Genomic DNA, 23033 nt, shown 5'->3' with positions numbered 1-23033 from the left:
AACATCGGCTGAACATTGTTTATTCAATGGAACATTGTGCTTGATTTAGACGTTGTTTAGGTAGACATTGTCGCCCTAATATGTTTAGGTAGTAAAGAAGCTCCTCAAACTTGTAGACCTACTAGTAACATTTAAACTATCTCTATAAAGCTGTTCTCTATTGTTTTACCATGAAATTGTATTTACCTTCGGAATTATTATTGTTTTTTACGTCCCACTAATTACCTTTTTAAGGTTTTGGGAGACGCTGAGGTGCCGGAATTTTTCCCCACCGGAATTCATTTAAGTGCCAGTAAATATACCGACACGAGGCTGCCGTACTTGAGCACCTTCAAATACCACCGGACTGAGCCAGGATCGATCCCACCAAGTTGGGTTCAGAAGGCCAGCGCTCTACTGTCCGAGCAACTCAGTGCGCCGGAATTATTATAGTAGTAGTAGTAGTAGTAGTAGTAGTAGTAGTAGTTGTTGTTGTTGTTGTTGTTGCTGTTGTTGTTGTTGTTGTTGTTGTTGTTGTTGTTGTTGTTGTTGTTGTTGTTGTTGTTGTTGTTGTTCAGGTGGTACAGCGCTGGCCTTCTGAGACCAACTTGGCAAGTTCGATCTTGGCTCAGTCCGGTGATATTTGATTGTGCTCAAATACGTCAGTCCCGTATCGGTAGATATACTAGCACGTAAATTAACTCCCTTGGGACAAAATTCCGGCACCTTGGCATCTCCAAAAAACTTAGTGGACGTTAAACGAATAACATTATTATTGTTATTATTCCTTCAGCAGCAAAGAGTTCTGACCGGTAAATGGTTCTTTGTTACAGCTACATGTCCATGGGTCTGACAGGTGACAGCTCCAGTCAACAACCTAAGCACCAGGAGATGAGGGTGGTGTGTACTGAGGTCCTCCATTCTACGCTGGAGTCTACTACTTTGGTCACTCACTTCACCATGGGCTGGTAAGTGTTGTGTGTCTCATAGTTATATTATTCCATTGTGAGACAATAATTGTTAGTAAATGAAACTGTTTTCTTACAAGTTGCTTTACGTCGCACCGACACAGATGGGTCTTATGACGACAATGGGATAGGAAATGGCTAGAAGTGGAAAGGAAGCGGCCGTGGCCTTAATAAGGTACACCCCAGCATTTGCTTGGTGTGAAAATGGGGAAACCACAGAAAGCCATCTTGTGGAGCCCAGTAGCGACGATTGGGGGTTGAGGAAGGGCAAAAAATGTACAGACAATGAAAACGTACCCGGGTTTGTGTGATATAGCTGGCTGGGGTGGGGGAAGGGAAGGCGAAAGTGTACAGACATCAAAACTGAAAAGAAAAAAATCTATAAAATGGTAAATTTTGTGATGACCTCTGAGCGAATTCCGACAGAGAGGTAAAGGTTGACATTTTACCAACTTAAGTGCGATAACAATAGGTTTTTTTAGATTTTGATTCAATAATGTACAAAAAAACCTTCACCAAAGGAACAATAATTATATATGTATTACTATTAAATAGAAGTACGGGTGATTATACAATTAAAAATCATTAAGTATTTGACTACACACCAGGAAACTACCAGTCACTAAAGAGACTGCCAGACTTACGAATGCGCGTGGCAAGTGGGGTGAAATCATACCTTAGTGTGCATGATCTTAGCAGAAAAAATATACTACCCTCCTTCACAGCACATGCAAAGTCTCCAGTACTTGCTGTGGTGCTGTACAAATTGGTTAGCGGTGACGAACATTTTGTACATATTTCCGCTACAAATTATGTTAATGGAATAAAAATTTATGTTTCACAAAAAGGTGGCGGCGGGGGGACTCCTTATGATTAATTCCTGGCTCGGGGAATGACTGTAAGCTTACTGCACTTCTTTTCATTTACACACAAATACACAATGTTGAATACATCTCTCCTTCAGCGTCTGCACACAGCATCACAATGTCTTCAAGAATGGACTACACAGAGTGGACTTGCACTTTCTCCTACAAAATCATCCGTCACTATATTCACCAAACAGAAACTGGTTCTTCCGTCTCCTGCAATTCAACTTGGACCATATTCTTTTCCTGTGAAGTCTACTGTTCGCCTCCTGGGAATGCATTTGGATAGCAAACTCACTTGGAGTGGACATATTGCTTACATCCAGACACGGGCACTGCGTGCACCGAACGTCATTCGTTTCTTAACCTGCACTTGGTGGGGCGCAGCTCCCGCCTCTTTGCTAATTCTTTACCGCTCCTTGATACGGACAGTTATTGACTATGGCAGTATGTTGTACATCAACGTTCCGAAGAATGTTCTGGAGAAATTAAATGTCCTACAATTTCGTGCTGTCAGAGTATGTCTTGGTGCTATGTCGTCAACGCCTACAAATGCTCTACAGGTCGAAGCTCATGAACAACCCCTGCACTTGAGAAGAAAACAAAATTACTCCTTCTCGTTTAAGTGCGGCCAGTATCCAGTATTCGGGAGATAGTAGGTTCGAACCCCACTGTCAGCAGCCCTGAAGATGGTTTTCTGTGGTTTCCCATTTTCACACCAGGCAAATGCTAGGGCTGTACCTTAATTAAAGCCACGGCCGCTTCCGTCCCGCTCCTAGCCCTTTCCTGTTCCGTCGTCGTCATAAGACCTATCTGTGTCAGTACGACTTAAAACTACTTGTAAAGAAATTATCCTTCAACGTTCTACTCTGGATGATCACCCGTTATTCAAGAGCCTACACCTTCTACAAAACAAGTATCGCGAACGTCATGGAAAACATCCACCTCTACTTCTAGAATGTTTAAGAGAACTGAAGTTCTGTCTACCCTTGACTTTGAAGTCCCACACAATTCCGGCATTCCATTTTAACTACGCCTGTTCGATATCTCCAGCTTCCACATATTATGTCCCCGGGTACCTACTAGAAAATCCTGCTCCAAATAAACACGTAATTGATTTTATTGAATCTACTTGGCCCGACTACATCCATATTTATACCGACGGTGCAAAGTTTACAGATTCATTTGGTTTAGCATATTTTTGCGTGCAAACACAGGAATATGGCCATTTTCCTCTTCCCGTTGAACCATCCATCTACACTGCTGAACTTGTCGCAATCCGGGAGGCACTATATTACTCACAATCAAGGAATTTTCATAAGATACAGTGAGTCACCTTAATATTCGGACACCATATTACATGTGACAATCTGAACATTATATTTGTATTTTTTGATACATACAGAAAATAAAGTTTGACAATACAAAACCCCAATGTTTCCAATATGGTTACATAATAATGCAAATGTCTCAGAACAAAAATGACACGTAGATAAAAAAATTAGTCGTCACTTTATCACATAACAAAACCACTTTAACATTCGGACACAAGGATCATAATGACAGAAACTGTAGCGTAACATGGAACTCAAATCATTGGCATAGAACAAAGTAACTTTTCCGTGTCCTTAGGGCTAATATTAGCCTATTCTTGTATTAGTTTTCGTTGCAGTTCCTTCTTTGACGTTATTCTGGAATTCTTCACTCTCTTGTCAAGTTCAATCCATAAATTCTCAACGGGATTGAGATCTGGGGTCTGGGGTGGAGTTTCATGCACCTTTAGGCAGTTCAACAACAGCCACATTCGGACATTCCACGCTTTATGCTTGGGATCATTATCTTGATATAAATGAAAAATGTCCCTTATCCCAAGCTTTGCTTCACTTCAGTGTAAATTCTGCTTCAGGATGGCTAGATACTGTTTATGGTTCATTGTATGTTCAATAAACGACATTTCACACAAGTTTCCACCATTCTTTGTCCTTGTGTACATATTGGAAGGCAAACTACAGTCTTTTCCTTCGGTTCACTTCACTCCTAAATGGCATCTCCTCGACACCCTCCCGTTAAATCTGGCCTTTCTAAAAGACCTGAGCGTTGTTTCAGGGTGTACTGATTTACCAGCTTCCTCTTCTAATTCCCATGCAAGTTGTGGCACATTCAGTTTAGGATCGTTCCCTATTTTTCTTAAGGGAAGTATCTCTCCTCGACCAGTTAGCTTTTTCAGTTGACGCGTTTTGCGGTATAGGCGCAATCCTGTCTTCTTCTTTAAATCTCCGTACAATGTCATTGGCAATACTCTTACGAGTACGTACACAACATTTGCACAATATCTCTGCAACTACGCCCCTTTGCATCGTGGAAAATAACCAGTTGGCGCTGTTGAAACGTGTTTCCGCAGTGAAGTTCAGGGAAACGTATCCTACTCCTTACGTTTGTCCCTTGCTGCAATTGGGTAAGGTAGTCACGTGCAAATGGAGTAACGACCACGTGTCCGAATAATAAAGTGATGTGTAGTATCTCATGATTTCCTTTTCTATCACTATCGGAACGCTTCACCAATTTCCCTGTCCGACTCGTTGGCTGACTTGTCAGCGTACTGGCCTTCGGTTCAGAGGGTCCCGGGTTCGATTCCCGGCCGGGTCGGGGATTTTAACCTTCATTGGTTAATTCCAGTGGCCCGGGGACTGGGTGTTTGTGCTGTCCCGAACATTCCTGCAAACTCACACACCACAAATAACACTATCCTCCACCACAATAACACGCAGTTTCCTACACATGGCAGATGCCGCCCACCCTCATCGGAGGGTCTGCCTTACAAGGGCTGCACTCGGCTAGAAATAGCCACACGAAATTAAATTAAATTAAATTAAATTAACCAATTTCCCTGACATAATTTTTTTGTGATACGTGGGGTAAATATTCATGAATTGTTGGACGTGTGTTTGTTGTATATACATTTGTTTGCGAACGCATTATGTCAGGAAATATTCCATTATCTGTGTTGTCCGAATATTAAGGTGACCCACTGTACTTATCATTTCAGATTCTCAAAGTGCTATTAGGAAAATGGGACATCCTCGACGAAACATACGAACACACTCCTACATCTATGAAATATTAGAATTATCGTCTGTCATGAAATCGCGCAGAAAATGTGTGTCATTTTTATGGATGAAAGGACACTCAGGACTTCCATACAACGATCTGGTTGACTGTTTGGCGCAACAAGGTGCACGTGCAGGCTTATTCCTTTCATTACGCCTCCCCTGTACTGATTTTTATGTTACTAGCAGAAGGAAAACGTATGTTGAATGGACAGCTCTGTGGAACAGGACTACTCAACACAAAGGACGATACTATGCCTGCGTTCAACCAGCTATCCCCCACAAACCATGGCATCAAGACGTCAGATGGGCCCGAGGCCAAGTAACTACCATCATTTGGATGAGGTTCAACCATGCTTCATTCCCCGCTCACCTCAACAGGATTGGAGTTCTCCAATCAGCACAATGTCCGTGTAGCGCAAGAAACACGGGAGATGCGAACCACATTCTCTTCGAGTGCAGTAGAACTGTATCCTTTCGAAGAGAATTGTTCGCTACTCTTGTGCACTTTCGGATTCCTTTACCCACACATATTCAGCTATTACTGGCAACTGGAGACTTACGTGTGTACAGTGCAATTGCAACATACTTCACAAAAACTGGTGTTAATATCTAAAGAATAAGTGTCTTTATTTCAAGTGTGTTTTGCTTCCTTTTTTGCTCTGTTCTAGGTCATTTCTGTTATTTTGTATGTCTTTTAACTTGTTGTCCCTTTTTCTTTCTATTTTCTGTTACAATTTTTATCATTGTACATTATTGATGGCCAAATGTCCTATGGACGAGGTCATAATAAAGAAAAAAAATTACGTCTCTCCGCATAGATTTAGCGTCAAGGAAGGCATCTGGTCGTAAAAGTGGACCAAATCTACATCAAGTGCCGACCCAATTTATTGGGAAAAAAGGCAGGTAGATGAATTGCGTTATGTCTGCGATATGCAACATGTAAACCGAGCGAGTAGCCGCGTGATTTGGGTCACGTAGCTATCAGCTTGGATTTGGGAGATAGTGGGTTCGAACCATACTGTCGGCAGCCCTGAAGATGGTTTTTCACGGTTTCCCATTTTCAAACCAGGCAAATGCTGGGGCTGTACCTTAATTAAGAACATGGCCGCTTCCTTCCCACTCCTAGCCTTTTCCTATCCTATTGTTGCCACAAGTCCTATCTTTGTCGGTGTGACGTAAAGGAAATTGTAAAAATAGAACACATATTTAAGAACACACAAACACCCAGTCCCCGAGTCAGACGAATAAGCAAGATGCAGCTATATTTCCCGGCGCTGCTGGGAATCGAATCCGAGACCCTCTGAATGGAATGTCGTTATGCTGACCGTTCACTCCAACAGCCGAATCAAACACACTATATCTCATGTCGCAGTAAACCTCCTGACCATTGGGTGTTTCGATGAGACATTTCTGAGTTTGTGCTGCCATCTACTGCCACACCATCCACATAAATGTAATAGACCCGGTTCTGTGCGGTGGATTTCTTGGCTGAATGGTTGAGCATTGTCGCCTTCGGTTCAGGGGTTTCGACTCAGTTGCAAGTTTGTGTTTGCCTTAATACAAGCCTCAACGTTAACAAACGCTGCACTACCAACCTCCATAGAAACACGTAATGCCGAGCGAGTTGACTACGAGGTCCAGCTGAGAGCTTGCGTTCGAGGGATGGTGGGTTCGCATCTCACCGTCGACAGCCTCGAGTATATTTATCCGTGATATCCTATTTTCATATCAGGCAAATGCTGAGGTTGTACCTTAATTAAGGGCACGTCGCTACCTTCCCAATCCCTCTTTCCCACCCTTGCGTCGCCAAAAATCACTAGAGAAAACACATAATAGTGGAATACATCCACCGACATAGAAGGGGTACTTGGCTGTAAAACCGACTAACCAACAACCCCGTCAGAGGGATGGAAAAGTGGCAGAAGAAGGCTAAGTAAGACCGGGTACCGAGTGGCTGGGATATGCAGTACAGGTGAGCTTACATTCGAGGGATGATAGGATTGAACCACACTATCGGCAGCCTTCAAGATATTTTGACGTAATTTCCCATTTTCACATCATGCAAAGCGCAGTACTGTGCTCTAAGTCTATGGCCGCTACCACCCGAATTTCAACCCTAAGAGCCGCCGAAAACCCGTCTGAGATAGTGCGATGTTTTACAGCTACTAAAAGTAAAACTAGACACGTTCGGCAACTGCTTGTGATTCGTATAGTTCCTCAGTTGTCTTCATAACAGCGAGGGAACATTGTTCCTGAACCTTAAATTACCGCATATACTCCACTCTAACGTTCAATTTTTCAATATGTCTCCAAAATCAGGGTGATCATTAGAACCGACCAGCTCCATAGCTAAATGCTTAGCATGTTGGCCATTAGGTCAGGGGGTCCCGAGTTCGATTACCAGCCGGATCAGAGAATTTGACCGTTATTGTTTAATTCCAATCGCTCGGGAGTTGGATGTGTGTGCAGTCTTCAGCATCACGGTAAACTCATGGAATTCCGTGACTCACTCATTCCATGATAACGGATAAATGAGCGCTCACGAAGTAGGGTACATACTGAATGATCTCTCAATGTTGTCCGCCAGAAAGCATCACTAGTCAGCAACACCCGCAAGAGCTTGGAGCGAGGTCATTCTTAACAGGAAGCTATTTAATGTCGATGTATAGTTAAGAGGCTTGGTGTCTGCTTGCTTTTGTGCTGAGTCCTGCCTTTTTTGTATGTGTGAAAAAATCGGTATGTCCTTCATTTTTATTGTGTATCAATGCACATTTCAAAACATAATTGTTCGAAGATTTGTAATATATATTGAACCCATAATTCTACGATGAAAAATAATTCCAGATATTTATTTCAGCTACAAATAACTTTTTTGAGGGTAGCCATGTTTTTATTTCATAGAGCCTCGTGCTCCCGTGCGAACAGAACTCTCCGCGATCAGCGAGCCAACATCTCGTCAAATGCCGGGACACTTCGGTTGACCTCGAGTATTGAAAAATTTATCAATTTCGAAAAATACTTCATAACGAGAGACTTTGGCGACATGGTAAATCCAGGAATAAAGGATCTAAATTATTAATAAACCTTACGTGAAGATAGAATCCCCAGGGTAAATATAAATACAGTTAAGCCTGGAGGAAAGTTGGCGCCCTACTCGCGGATTTGCGACACGTGGCGAGGTCAATGTCTGAAGAAAGACCGCGAAATTACATGTCAAAAATAATTTCATTACGCCCGTTGCAAGTATGGGAAAAATATAAAATTAACACCATAATGAATTATAAGTCTGTCTGAATTTATGGAATAAATTTCAAGAAAATTGGTCCAGTGGATGTGGAATTAGCAGATTGCATCACCGATCTTCGTAGTGAGGGTGGCGTCCTCTCAGAAGGTATAAAAGAAACCCCCTCCAGCTACTCTTTTCCACTCTATCTGAAAGTCCGGCTGGTGAAACCCACGTCGCTCGTCTGCAAGAAAGTGCGGGGCTTAGTTCTCAAAATAACTTGCTATATAAATTCGTGTCAATGGTTCAAGTAGAATATTAAATGGAAGGTGATAAATATTTTCCTGAGCTTCCGCCGATGAAAACTGTGAAGGCTTAGATAATATGTTTAATATACGTAGCTGAGTTTCTCTCCGTATTACAATTGTGTGTGTTTGATATTGTTAGAGGCTAGCCGGTGAGGGCGGATTTTTTTGTTATCTATTTGAAACACCTGGACAGCATTAGGGGGACGAAAGCAGAGTTCTAGGTAAACAGTGGCAGTCGCCAGTTGAGAAGGGTGCTCGTCGCATGTTGAACGCGAAGAAAGTGCGTCATTTGCGGTGTTAATCGGTACCAAGTGTAAAATCTGTGCAGTTTAAGTTATATATATATAAGAAGATGATGTATATTGTAGCCATGACCGGCTAAATAAGAGGGCAGCTGGATAAATGTGGCCGGAATCTCCAGAATGGCTACGATTACAGGTCTGTGGCTATATTTTGCATAAATGTTGTAGTATAGAATTTGTTTGTACCAATAATTTTTTCAGTGCGTGTGTCGAATTAATATTTAATAATGATCAGGCGAATGTGTTACATTTCTGGTCGTCGTGTGAAACTCTTCAGGGCAGTAAAATCCATGTCGAGAAACTATAAAATGCGAAGTTTAAATAATGTGTTAACATTCTTTGAGATAGTGTTCAAACTGAGGTATAGTTAGAAAGGTGACAAAGATAATGTAGTCGTGGTGAATGCCTTAATTTCGAATATCGTATGAGTTCAGAAAATGTTTGTCGAAATACTACTACTACTAATAATAATAATAATAATAATAATAATAATAATAATAATAATAATAATAATAACAATAATAATAATTTTAATTTTTTTAATTTCGTGTGGCTATTTCTAGCCGGGTGCAGCCCTTGTAAGGCAGACCCCCGATGAGGGTGGGTGGTATCTGCCATGTGTAGGGTAACTGCGTGTTATTGTGGTGGAGGACAGTATTATGTGTGGTGCGTGAGTTGCGGGGATGTTGGAAACAGCACAAACACCCAGCCCCCGGGCCATTGGAATTAACCAATGAAGATTAAAATCCCCGACCCGGCCGGGAATCGAACCCGGGACCTCTGAACCGAAGGCCAGTACGCTGACCATTCAGCCAACGAGTCGGACATAATAATAATAATAATAATAATAATAATAATAATAATAATAATAATAATAATAATATTTACGGCTGGATGACATTTTTCTATGTTAAAGGTGTATTTAACAGATATGTTCAGTAAGATTTGCGTTCGTCTCGAAATCCAGTGAAGTCTGATAAAGTTCTATTTATTTGTGGGAAGGTAATTTTGTGACATCGTGTATGTCGGTGATATAGGAAATCACGGTGTGTTATTTTATTCTTGAGGTCCGAAAGTTGTAGTAAAAATGAATGAAGAGGATTCTTATAATGTTGTTCGTCACGGGAGTATTGAGGTGAAAAGTTTTGAAACAGGAAGAAATGGACTGTGCCGGAATGATTTGCTGAGAGAATAGTTGTGTAGTTGTTGAAGGCAGAGGAAGCCTGTATTTAATGAGTAATGCCGCCGTGATGAGAGGCGATGAATTTTTGAGACAGGCTATATTTGTTGATGGCGAAGAATTTTTGAGACAGGCTGTATATTAAATGTGATATTTCTGAGGCAGGCTGTAGTGAGATTCCGCTAACAATCCGGAACAGCTGACCGTGTGAAGGTTGGTTCGAAATGAGTACTTTGTGATGCACATTAAGATTTCAAGTCAAGATCTCCCAGTGAAAAACAATTTCTGTAGAAGATTGTAGCTCTTGGCAGTTAAGTCCAAGTGACAATTTATGTAAAGTCAGCATAATAAATATTATAGTATGCGACCTCAAGGATAGAAGAGCATTCTGAATACACGGTTGGTGTTATTTGACTGTTATAACAAATTTCCATTCGGTGTATTTCATAAATTATGAGACGATAATTTATCATTAAATCGGAAACATTGTGGGATGAGATATTGGACGTTATTAAAGCGATAGTTTGGCTGTGTAGATTCATTAAATTTCGCTTCACTGGGTAGTTTATGGATATGGATGTTTGGAATAGTGAGATGGTAGGCGAAGTTTGGGCCTCACCCTGGAATTACAGTGTGGATTTTTGCGATGGTGATGATTACAGTTTTGGCATATTCACGGAATGTTAGACGTGTGCTGAAGTTCATTATTATTTCTCCAAACTTCATTGCGTATGTCAAGATCGTGTTTGAGTTGTTGATTGTTTGCTACGCGTTATTTATTTTCTATTTCACGTTTTATTGGCAAGATGGGGACTTAGTTGCATTTCCCGACTTGCGTTCATTCAGTGGCAAGATTTGTTTCATTGTGTGCTATAGTTTCGACAAGGTTTCCAGCTAAAATATCAAAGAGTGTGTTTGAAGTTACGATTTCGCCTCACATTCTAGAGGATGCATAGACATCCCAGTTTCCGCTCGACAATAGATATAGGACGTCACATGTTATCATAGGGGTTACGATTTCGCCTGACATTCTAGAGGATGCATAGACGTCCCAGTTCACGCTCGACGATAGGTTTGGAAGGTGTGTGTATGTGTGTGTGTGTGTGTGTGTATATATATATATATATAGGGGTTAGTGTTAGGCTGTGTAGACATTATGTAGGCCCGACGATAGGTTTAGGGTGTCGTCTGTATATATTCAAGTCTTAGGTGGGTGTTTTTGCGAAGTGACTTGAACGATGGTTGTGTTTGTAGTAGTGTATGCAGTGCGAAGAGTGTTAGCTAAGTAATATTGAGGCCATGTTTCGACAAACCCCTTACAAGATGGAAGGTGCTTACATGAGATTATAGAACCACTAGTGGCCTGAACGTGAGGGTTGTCCAACATTGGATATTTAGCTAATGGTGATTGAAAATTACTGCTGTTTGCCACGCGTGTTTGAGTTCATTGAACTTCAGTATTTTTAATTTATTTATGAACTTAATTGTTTTGTCGTTCAGACCTCCGATTGCTTTGCTAGTGTGCGGGTTGACACTTAGCTTATTTACGTGAGACTTGAGATACAAATGCGGGTTCGATCCTCAGTTGGGAATATATTTTATTTTCAATTATTTTCGTTATTTCATTTTTATATAGTTGATTGTGGTCGATCAATAACTTTGTAGTTAGTTTGTTGGGACAAACAATAAGTAGATTGTTTTGGTATTTTGATTTTATTTTACCATGTGGACTTGTAATTGTATTAAACTTAACGTAACCGTTTATAACCTGAAAGTTGGTTTTATAAGGATATTTTTAAAGTGATTTACCACTTTTTATTTAACTTCAGTGTTTGGCATCTCTTCTAAATGCACGATGAATAAGTGTTTCCCGCATTTCGCAGTTTTATTCCTTCAGAACGACGTAACGTAAGATCCTCTCGGATCGAATTGTTGTTGGTTCCTTCTGAACAGCTGTTTGGGTGATGCACGTTTCAGCATCGGGATTATTCTATAACTTAAGGGTGTCACGAGATGGCAATACATGGTGGAATTTTATTTTCAATTATGACTACTGCTGTTAACTTGTAGTGAACACCATGCTTCCCAGTAGTACTTCGCAACCTATCCAAAGCAACTGATAGTCAATTTGGTTCGATTAAGGGTCCATTCGGCGGGTGTTCCCATATCCGACAGGATATTTGACTGTTGGATAACCTTAATTAAAAGGAAATATGGAATTCTACTTGTTGAAGGTCAGATTTTCCACGGATCGTGTGGATTAATTCTCAGTTATCGTTTGCATCAATAGGTACCCGGTTTTCAGGTTTTCTCTTCATTTTTCTAGTTTTCGCTGTCCACTAATCCGTGATATTTCTACTTTTCTCCGAAGAAAGTTCTTCGATAATTGTAACTAATAAAACTCACGCCATGCAATGTGACTGCGTTTGAAACATTAAATAATTATTTTTTTCTCTTGATGAATGATTTTATATAAATAAATTTTTGCATTTAATTAATTCAATAAATGTTAGTAAGCACATATTTGCTCCTCATTTCAAGTAGTTAGGCTCTCTTCTGAACACAATCGTTTGGTTAAGATCGTGACCGAAATATTCCCGCTACGACCCCAAGATTTAAGAGTTCGATATTGCTCTACTGCAGCAGCTGTGGCCGACCAACGATGGAATGGTAAGTTAAAGGGTTCAGTAAAGACAACAAAGATAAAAATATCACTCGACAGTCAGAGCTCAAGTTATTATATAGAACAGGTGTTTAGCTAATTTAACACTCGAAGGCTCTATCACGGAATTACGTGAAGTAAAAACGGAAGTAAAATTAAATGACCAGGCTAGAAGTTCGAATAATTCGTTACCATCTACAGTGAACGTATACACTGAAAGTTAAGCACCCAGAAGGAGTGGTTGAAATTGAATTAAACTGCATATGCTTAAAGATCATGTGTCTCTATTGAACTGATTACAATATGGGATGAAGGAGACATGTTACAGGTGAAATGTTGGCGTCAGGTCAGTAGGGTTTCGCACCTCCTCTCGCCCGTATGCTGTTCGGAATGGAGTCAAACAGCCTTTGGATCCTCTGCTGAGGAAAGTTCGTCCACAGTTGTTCCAGCTGTCCCTCCAGATCACGCAGGTTGGTACTGGGACGGAGTCCCCTTCCAGTGTCATCCCACACGTGTTCAATGTTGGAGAGGTCTGGGGATCTTGCTGACCACAGGAAGACCTCAACATGCTCTAGGCAGTCCATAGACACACGTGCTGTGTGTGGACGTGCATTATCTTGTTGGAACACTGTCCCAGGGTGCTGTGCCATAAGGGGTAGGACGTGCGGACGCAGAATGTCTGTGACGTATCGTTGCGCCTCCAAAGTGTGCCGAAGCACAATTAGAGGCGAAATGAACGAATATCCTATGGCTCCCCACACCATGATGCTAGGATTACGCCTGTGTGTCTTTCCACAATATGAGCAGGATCTGCCCTCTGCGCTCAGTCCATTTCTTGCGTTTGAGTTCCTCTGTTTGATTTTGTCGATCCAGCTTTATACTGCGGACCTTACCGGGCGAGTTGGCCGTGCGGTTAGGAGCGCATGGCTGTGAGCTTGCATCCGGGAGATAGTGGGTTCGAATCTCACTGTCGGCAGCCCTGAAGATGGTTTTACCGTGGTTTCCCATTTTCACACCAGGGAAATTCTGGGGCTGTGCCTTAATTAAGGCCACGGCCGCTTCCTTCCAACTCCTAGGTCTTTCCTATCCCATCGTCACCATAAGACCTATCTGTGTCGGGCCGACGTAAAGCCACTAGCCAAAAAAATACAATACTGCGGACCAAGTAGGCATGTTCTTCAACGGAATCAACAAGGTTACCGTCCACGAAAATGCAGATATGATCTGTGCCCATCACTTTGCTTTTCTAAATTTTACAACCGAACAGAAATTGCCACTGTTCTGAGTTCTTGAAGCATTGGCTAGTTATTTTCGAACACTGCTTATAAAGGATGGAAGATGAACATCTGAAAAACGTAAATGATTTAGGTAAACTCGATCGACCTCTATTTCTTTCGACTTCCATGAAATTTCCTTGAAGGAGTATTCGAGTGCTAGAGTGGACAGTTAAGAAGAAATTCAATCAGTCAAGAATGATCTGCATTTAAGGCTGTTGCCAGGGGGAAGATTCCCTATCAGTTGTTTACCTAGCTTTTTCTTGAACATTTTCAAAAAACTTGGAAATTGATCGAACATCACCCTTGTTAATGTATAGCAATTCCTTACTCCTCGTCCTATAAATGAATATATGCCCCAGCTTGTCCTCTTGAAATCAAACTTTATCTTCATATTATGATATTTCCTGCATTTAAAAGCTCCGCTCAAGTTTATTCATCTACGAATGTCGATCTACGCTACCTCTCTGCTGACGTATCACCCTGCCGGACACCTCCTTACACTGATATCTTTTCCTGTGCTCCAGTCGCTGTTAATTTTCGTGCAGGTTTCTGACGAACTTTATGTAACTGGATTCAATACCTTTCTGGTCATTGCCGTTAACATTGCGTATGTCTAAACTGAATAATTCGATCCTTTCAGACGTAATATCAGAATTGCTTCACGTGTTCGTACATTCCTTCTGAAACCAAATTAATCTTCTCCCAACTCATTTTCAACTTGTCATGCTATTTTTGCAGGCATGAGATACTAAGCTAATGGTGCTGTACACTGACTGAGTAAATGTCATGGGATAGCGGAGCACTGATGCGCAGGTGTGTTGTCTGCGCACCACACGCCCCCTGTGCCAGCGGCAGTTGTATAGGAGACCTTGTGAGCAGTGGCTGTGCATGTGACAGGTGTAACATGGAACGTCGTCGTGAGCTGACACCGTTCGAACGGGGTATGGTGGTCGGTGCCCGGCGGATGGGAACTGCGATTTCGGAAGTGGTGCGGGAATTCGGCTTCACACGATCAACCGTGTCCAGGGTGTATCGCGAATGGTTGAATGCGGGTGTCACCGTCTACAACAGACGAACGACCGGCCGTCCAGCCACCCTCGATGACCGTGACCGGCGACATCTGAGACGGATTGTCAATAGTGACAGACGGACAACCGTGCAACAAATCACGGCTCAATTCAACACAGGCCGTGCTAGACACGTCTCCCAGTGGACAATCCGGAGGAACATGGGTTCTATGGGGTATGGGAGCCGGCGCTGCACACGGGTGCCACTGTTAACCCAACGTTATCGGGCACAACGACGCGCATTTGTCGCCAGTCACCAAGGATGGACACTGGAACAATGGCGTAACGTGATATGGTCGAACGAATCACGATTTCAACTGCACCATGCCGATGGGAGGCACCGTGTATGGCGCAGACCACATGAAGCGATGGATCCCGCCTGCCTCGAAGGTGTGGTGCAGGGCGCTGGTGTCTCTGTTATGGTCTGGGGTGCAATTTCCTGGTATGGAATGAGCCCCCTAGTTGTTCTGGAAGAGACTTTGAATGGTACGCGGTATGTTGAGCTGCTCGGAGACCATCTCCACCCATTTTTGGCCTTCCCATGCCCGGACGGTTCTGCGGTGTTTGAAGATGATAACGCGCCGCCACATCGCTCCCACGTCGCCCGGGAATGGTTCCAGGAACATGCAGCGGAGATCCAACGACTGCCATGGCCACCCAGGAGCCCCGATATGAACCCTATCGAGCATATCTGGGATGTCCTGGAATGCAGGCTCCGTGCCATGGATCCTGCACCCACGAACAGACCAACATTGGCGGCCCCTCTGCAAACGATTTGGTGCCAGCTGCGCCCAGAGGACTACCAGGGACTTGTTGACTCACTCCACGACGTCTCACTGCAGTTCGCAGGGCCAGAGGAGGCCACACGCGCTATTAGGTGACTATCCCATGACATTTGCTAAGTCAGTGTAGTTTTTACACTTGTCTGCACCGGCTTTCTTGGGAATAGGTATAACAATATTCTGCCCAAAATCGGATGACACTTCTCCTGTCTCATATATCTTGCACACTAAATGGAGTAACCTCGCCATGCTGGTGTCTCCTAAAGCAGTCAGCAATTCAGAGGGGACGTCATCAATTCCAGGTGCTTTGTTTCTATTTAGGGCTCTCTAAACTCTGTCTAATTCTGACTTCTCAACACGAGAGTTTAATCCTGATGTAAACATTGTATGTCCACGCCTCCGCCAAAGAAAGAGTTGTGATACTCTGAGCATGTAGTTCCGACATCCACCACGTCAACGTATCGTGTTCGGACGTACAGGGCTGCGCATCGCATACGATATCAGTGCGAAGATCTGAACTTCTGAATAAACGACTAAACCTGGATTCTGTTCACTTAGTTTATTGAATCACAATGCACTGCCTATGGTCACTACTGAGCGATTTTCCTCATTTGTGCTTCACTACACGCGATGGTCCTACCTCTTGCTCCATTTCTCTCACTATGAATACTGACACTGACTACTGCTGTAAGATGCAACACCTTATCTCCACGCTGTACAGCTTGGGACTTTCCCTCACTGCGAGAAGACTTTCTGTATTACACCACGCCTTGTGCCTTTATTTCTCGTTATTTAATCACTGTTTTATATTTTTTAACATATATGCCGGTATATATGACAACCATTTGATTACGTAGTCTTCGAAACTCTGTAAATGTAATAAACTAAAATAAAATAAATGCCACGTACTACTTTCCTTCGAGCTCGCACACAGTCGAGTGAGTGCGACGATTGCTTCTCCAATCGACTACGTCTGTGTCCACGTGCAAAGGCAACGTGCTCCGTCTTTTTGTTTACATCAGCATTAAACTCTCGTGAAAAAACATATGAAGACTGAAGACGTGTGACGAGTGAGAGTTCCGGGTAGGAAATTTCAGGACAACAACGGGAGGTTCAGTGCAAAACCAAGGTTTGTAAGCTGATATCTCAGTAAGTTTTGTTTCGCAGTGTACGTTCTGTTAGAAGAAAAAATGAGCCGTCATTTAGTTAGGTTCAATTTATAGCAAATGGAATACCTTATTCCTAAGAATTACAGAGATCCGGCTTATGTCGATGTTTACTTAAGCAACAGATAAGAAAGTGCTTAAAACTGTAAAACGTGTAAAAACAGTCCCAAATTCTGCCAACCACCACGCATAAAAAACACTATCATGCAAGTTAACATTATATGTGCGCCAAAGTCAGAAGAAAAGTCATATTATGCAATATAAACGTCCAAATACGAAGTATTCGCTATTAAATCCAAAATCTTCAAAATATGCATTAGGCATTAATTTTCTCATATAAATGCCAGACAATTCAAACATGCAGGAGAAAAGAACGGTTATTTGCAATCGTTGAGTCACAAAACGAATATTTGCAACGTTTGGGAAGTGTAACTAGCTTATTTAAAAACATGCATTTGCATGGAAATACAGGCTCTACTAATAACGAAAGCGGAGTTTTAGTGGACGATTCCTATTGGTGAACTAATTTAATTTTGTGCGTCGACACTAAATGCGTCACCAGAGATCTTTATCATGCTGCCCGGCTCCATGGCTAAATGGTTAGCGTGCTAGCCTTTGGTCACAGGGGTCGCGGGTTCGGTTTTCGCCAGGGTCGGGAACTTTAACCTTAATTGGTTAATTTCGCTGGCACGGGGGCTGGGTGTATGTGTCGTTTTCATCATAATTTTATCCTCATCACGACGCGCAGGTTTCCTACGGGAGTCTTATCAAAAGACCTGCATCTGGCGAGCCAAACTTGTCCTCGGACACCCCCGGCACTAAAAAAAGCCATACGCTATTTCATTTCATTTCATTTAGCATACTAAAAACAATGACATGGAACGCCAAGAATTTAGACTGCACTTCAAAAATCCTCTCAGCCGGGATATAGTCCACGAATTGGGCGTCATGAGTAGGACAGTCTACCAGTGATCCATTCAGGCAGTTGACAGCAGTAATGACAAAACTTCGTGCAACCATGTTAAGAGACAATGGACTAGGTATATCTTTTACGTAAAAACAAGTCATTGCTGTGTTTCATTTGGAGGAAAACAATATGGTAAACAATCCCTCTAGAGTCCTGCTTGACCGAGTATGAAGACCATACATTAAATGAGGTAGTTTGATACCCTGCCATATCGGCAAACCGCCAAACGTTTCTGTGGAGCAGTATTGTGTTCTATAACCGAGTATAAACTATCCGATCGAGTATGTTATATTCGAACCTTTCAGCCTGTGTGAAATATCGCCCTTCTGGTTTGCCTCCGTATGGTACCACCACCACCACTAACACCACCACAGTCGTACGGTCTGGTGTTTCTTTCTGTGTTAATTTCCATCATGACTGAGAAAATAATTGTTTCAATTATTATGCACTAATCATTCATTAATGCAATTGCGTTTGTTAACACAATTAGAATACAAAATATGCAATATTTAAATCATTCAGAAGAAGAATAAATCTCCTCGCTTTCAACATTAGTCCTTCAGTTACGAGTTGTTTGCAATGAATATCGTCGCTTAAGAACCATTACTACGTAAGGGAAACTGCAAATTTCACACCAGAAGGCAAAAAGCATGTACAATTGTAAAAATAGTCCACAGGAGTGTCTTAGGAATTGATCTCTTATAATGAAATAGCTCATCTAATTTTTAAGTAAGAAAAGGAAACACAATTTCTGCACGTATTTGTCCACGTTGATTACGCAATACTGAACCGCCGCATTTGGCTGTAATCTATTCGCTATACGGTGTTGTTTTCTATATGACGGTATACAGAGGGACATGGCCGGACAACTATAAAATGTTTGGCCGAGTACAAGCGTAGTATCATATTCGCAGAACAGTCGAAGACGGGACTAGCAGTTCCCTCCTTAAATGTGAACAACACTTGATCTATAGTAGTCTGGTGTGAAAATGGGAAACCATGGAAAACCATCTTCAGGGCTGCCGATAGTGGGACTCGAACCTACTATCTCCCGGATGCAAGCTCACAGCCGCGCGCCTCTACGCGCACGGCCAACTCGCCCGGTCAAAGTGCTCGTAAAATACTCCCACAGTCCGAGACAAAACCGTTCGACCAAGCAAGTGGCTGTGCGGTTTGAGTCACTAACCTATCAGATTGTATTCGGGGGATAGTGGGTCCGAATCCCTTTATCGGCAGCCCTGTATATGGATTTCCGTGGTTCCCCATTTTCACACCTTAATTAAGGCCACGGTAGCTTTCTTTCCACTCCTATTCTTTGCCTGCCCCATCGTCCCCATAATACCTATCTGTGTCGGAGCGACGTAAAGCAGATTGTAAAAAACAAAATAATAATAATAATAATAATAATAATAATAATAATAATAATAATAATAATAATAATAATAATAATAATAATAATAATAATAATAATAATAACCCGTTCGATTCAGACCGCCTCTAATGTTTCATTAATTAAAGTGTGTTCACCGAAAGAAGAGTAATTTTATTATGAGCGCATTAATCTTCCTTATATTATGTTCAAACGTCCACACCTTTCATCATTTCGCTTTATGTAATGATATTGTATTCTTCGAAATTCTGTTTAGAGTATCGTCACACTATGTAAATATATTAAGACAGTCACTGCGTGAGATTATAATTAAGAGACAGATATCCATTGCTTGAAGCTGCACTTTGTAGGGTGAGGAATAGCCGAGCCAAGCCAGCCGCTCCGAGACATACACTCTCTCTTAACAGGCCAAGCACGTCGTAAGTTCGTTAAGGGATTCGCTAGCTAAATGATCTCCAAACATAACCCGGCAACCTAACCAACAAAAACGGCTACGCTTTGGCTACAAATTGGGCGATTCCACCCCCCTGCCCCCATAGCTCGCGGTAATTCAGCCATTTCCGAGACATCTCCAATCCTTCCCGGGCCACCAAGCTGGGTATCACTCAGTACACTCCATTTGTTGTCATCAATCTGTGGTTTCTCTTGCAGAGCATGTGGACCCCTTCTCCTTTAGAGGAGCACCCTAGGGAAAACGGTGAACGGACTTTAATTGAGAAATACTAATTGTAAAGATTAAAGTACGGCGTCCTGGATGTATGGTCAACATCCTGGCCTTCCGTACAGAGGGTCCCAGATTCGATTTCCTACCGGGTCAGGGATTTTAGCCTCATGTGGTTAAATCCTCTGACTTGGGGACTGGACAACTGTTTACTGCCTTATAAATGGCTATGTCCCGAATTAACCTATGTAGAAACACTATTAGACGAAATTATTACTCATTTCAATCCAACTTATGCGAAAAATTTGGAAAATTATATTTTTTTACAAGTTACTTTACGCCGAGCCGACTCAGATAGGTGTTATGGCTATGATGAGATAGAAAAGAGCTAGGAGTAGGAAGAAAGCGACCGTAGCCTTAATTAAGGTACAGACCCAGTATTTGCCAGGTGTGAAAATCGGAAACCACCGAAAACCATCTTCAGGTCTGCCGACAGTCGGGATTCGAACTCACTTATCCCGAATTGTGGAAAATAACTACCCATGTAAAGTGAATAACTCTGCATACTGAACATAAAATTATCAATATTCCTTTTTCGAATTTCTTTGCACTGGCATTTTATATCGCCGGACAGATGGAGAGAAATCGAAAGCTCTTTAATTCTGTGAAGTGGAGGTGGTAATTATCGTTTTAAGAGGAAGTACAACTAGGCGAACGTCTTTATACAACAGTAATCAGAGAGAAAAATGAAGGTATCGGCCAAAGAAAGACAAGGGTCACGAAGGGCGTGGAAATGAAAGACTCCCTAGGCATAGAATGCTCTAATACCGTCGGAGTCGGAAAAAACAAGAGTTGACCCAGGCAATTCGGATAGGATAGCTATGAAAGTGAGGAGCCTGACACAAATAAGTGGAAGGAATGCCAGGATTTACGTGAGGGCCCCGTGGTCGCCAATCTAAGCTCCCAAGTTAAGAGTCTCTGAGGCTTTAATTCTGTGAATCTCGAATACAAGTATAACACATTCTCTATCGACATATCTGATGAGATCTACCTATATCTATCTGCGGATGAAACATATACATAAAATTTGTTTCGATTACTTCGTACAAATGCCACAACTTGCTTTACGTCGCACCGACACATATAGGTCTTACGGCGACAAATATGATGGAAAAGGTCTAGGAGTGGGAAGGAATCGGCCGTGGCCTTAATTAAGGAACAGTCCCAGCATATGCCTGGTGTGAAAATAGGACACCACGGAAAACCATTTTCAGGGCTGCTGATAGTGGGGTTCGAACCTACCAGCCCTGAAAATAGTTTTCCGTGGTTTCCCATATTCACACCAGGCAAATGCTGGGACTGTTCCTTAATTAAGGCCACGGCCGATTCCTTCCCACTCCTAGGCCTTTCCCATCATATTTGTCGCCATAAGACCTATATGTGTCGGTGCGACGTAAAGCAAGTTGTGGCATTTGTACGAAGTAATCGAAACAAATTTTATGTATATGTTTCATACGCAGATAGATTGCCGACAGTGGGGCTCGAACCCACTATCGCCCGGATGCAAGCTCACAGCTGCGCACCCCTAACCGCACGGCCAACTCGCCCGGTCGTACAAATACAGTAATGACTTTTTTTTAAATTAAAGGATGTCGCAAGAATGTGTAACGGAGTCATGGCACCAAGTTTTGTCGTAAAATAAATACCGCGCGATAGGTAGACACATTCCTAGTCGGTGTGGGTTTAAACGTTGCTCTTGACATTTCATTCATTATTCTAAACAAATGTAGACATAAAGACAATACTCCTGCGACCAACTAAGGATAGTTTGTCTAAATTACAACAACCTGGTATCTACAGAGTTCCCTGTACTTGTGGCAAGGTTTATATTGGGCATACTTCGAGAACGGTGTGTACTCGCATCAAAGAACATACCAGATGTATCAGACTCAACCAACCTGATAAATTAGCTGTTGCTGATCATGCCTTAGCACCTGGTCATGATGTCTTGTTCCAAGAAGTGGATGTTCTTGCCCGTATAAAGCAATATCGTCCAAGAATTATCAGGGAGGCGGTTGAAATACGTAAACATCCAGATAATTTCAACCGCGATACAGGTTACAACCTCAGTGAATCAAGGCTACCTATAATCAGAACCATTAGAGAGTAATGCTTTGCTGTTACTATTCATTGCCTCTAGCATTGGGCTAAAATGGCGTCCCCTTTACATCTTTGGGCACCATTTGAAGCTTCCTTATTGCTTTCTCCTACCAACCATCAATACGTCGTTTCTTTTCTCTTTTGTCTCCTGATGAAGAAAGGCAAGGTTCCTTTCGAAACGTTGAGTGTGTTTACAATTATTTACACGGCATAAGCCCAAAAATATAACTCATGAATATTAAGCATCTCTGTTTGCAAAAATAGTTGGGCAGATTTTTGAGAGAAGTAAGCTTGCGACTCGCCACTCTTTTCTTCTACAGACTCAACTGTCTGACTCTTAGACAGCATGGGAAAATCTGGACACATTCCTGTTACATGATTCTTAAATCATACAAGACATTTAACGTCGTTCCTGGACCTCTTGGAACTGTGACCACATTTCAAGCATGCAAAACGACAAGCCCTTTCCTTGAGCAAAGCCCTCTTCTCATCTAATGACACCTTTGAAATATTGTGTCGCAGCATGTGAAGTTTTATCGTACTACACACACAGACATTAAACATCACTAGTATGCCTTTTAGAATACCCTAATATGTATGGCAGTAGGTACTTTGCTTGTTTAGCCATAGTCAAGTCTACCACTCCCGCTCCTACTATGCCTAGAAATACAGCAGCCTAACTGAAGGCGCTCCTCACTTTCAACATCAAGCTTCAAGAACTACAGTAAATTTGATAAACAGTCACTGGGACCACAAATTTCCGCTCTGTTTGGATTACGTGGCCTTTTCCAGGCTCTTAACATGTCCTCGGACAATACTGATTGAACATAGCAGAGTATTTCTCCCATGCTATTCTCAGGGTCTCTAAAGCTCGAGGTTGTGTTTCTAACCTTCATACAGCGTCCCCATAATCTTAACATCTGGATCTCTTGCATGAGACGCTACTAAATCAAGTATTTCACGAT

General features: G+C 42.2%; 1 protein-coding gene across 1 annotated transcript in view; it reads left to right on the top strand.

Moving 5' to 3' along the window:
* LOC136875010 (uncharacterized) overlaps positions 1 to 23033 on the top strand; it is a 318959-nt gene that overhangs the window by 199854 nt on the left and 96072 nt on the right. The window contains exon 8 of the mRNA XM_067148729.2: positions 813 to 947. Within this exon, the coding sequence (XP_067004830.2) occupies positions 813 to 947 (135 nt within the window). The remainder of the gene's footprint in view (positions 1 to 812; positions 948 to 23033) is intronic.

The sequence above is a fragment of the Anabrus simplex genome, chromosome 1 (assembly GCF_040414725.1).
Source record: "Anabrus simplex isolate iqAnaSimp1 chromosome 1, ASM4041472v1, whole genome shotgun sequence".
NCBI lineage: Eukaryota > Metazoa > Arthropoda > Insecta > Orthoptera > Tettigoniidae > Anabrus > Anabrus simplex.
This window is presented reverse-complemented; position numbering and strand designations above follow the sequence as displayed.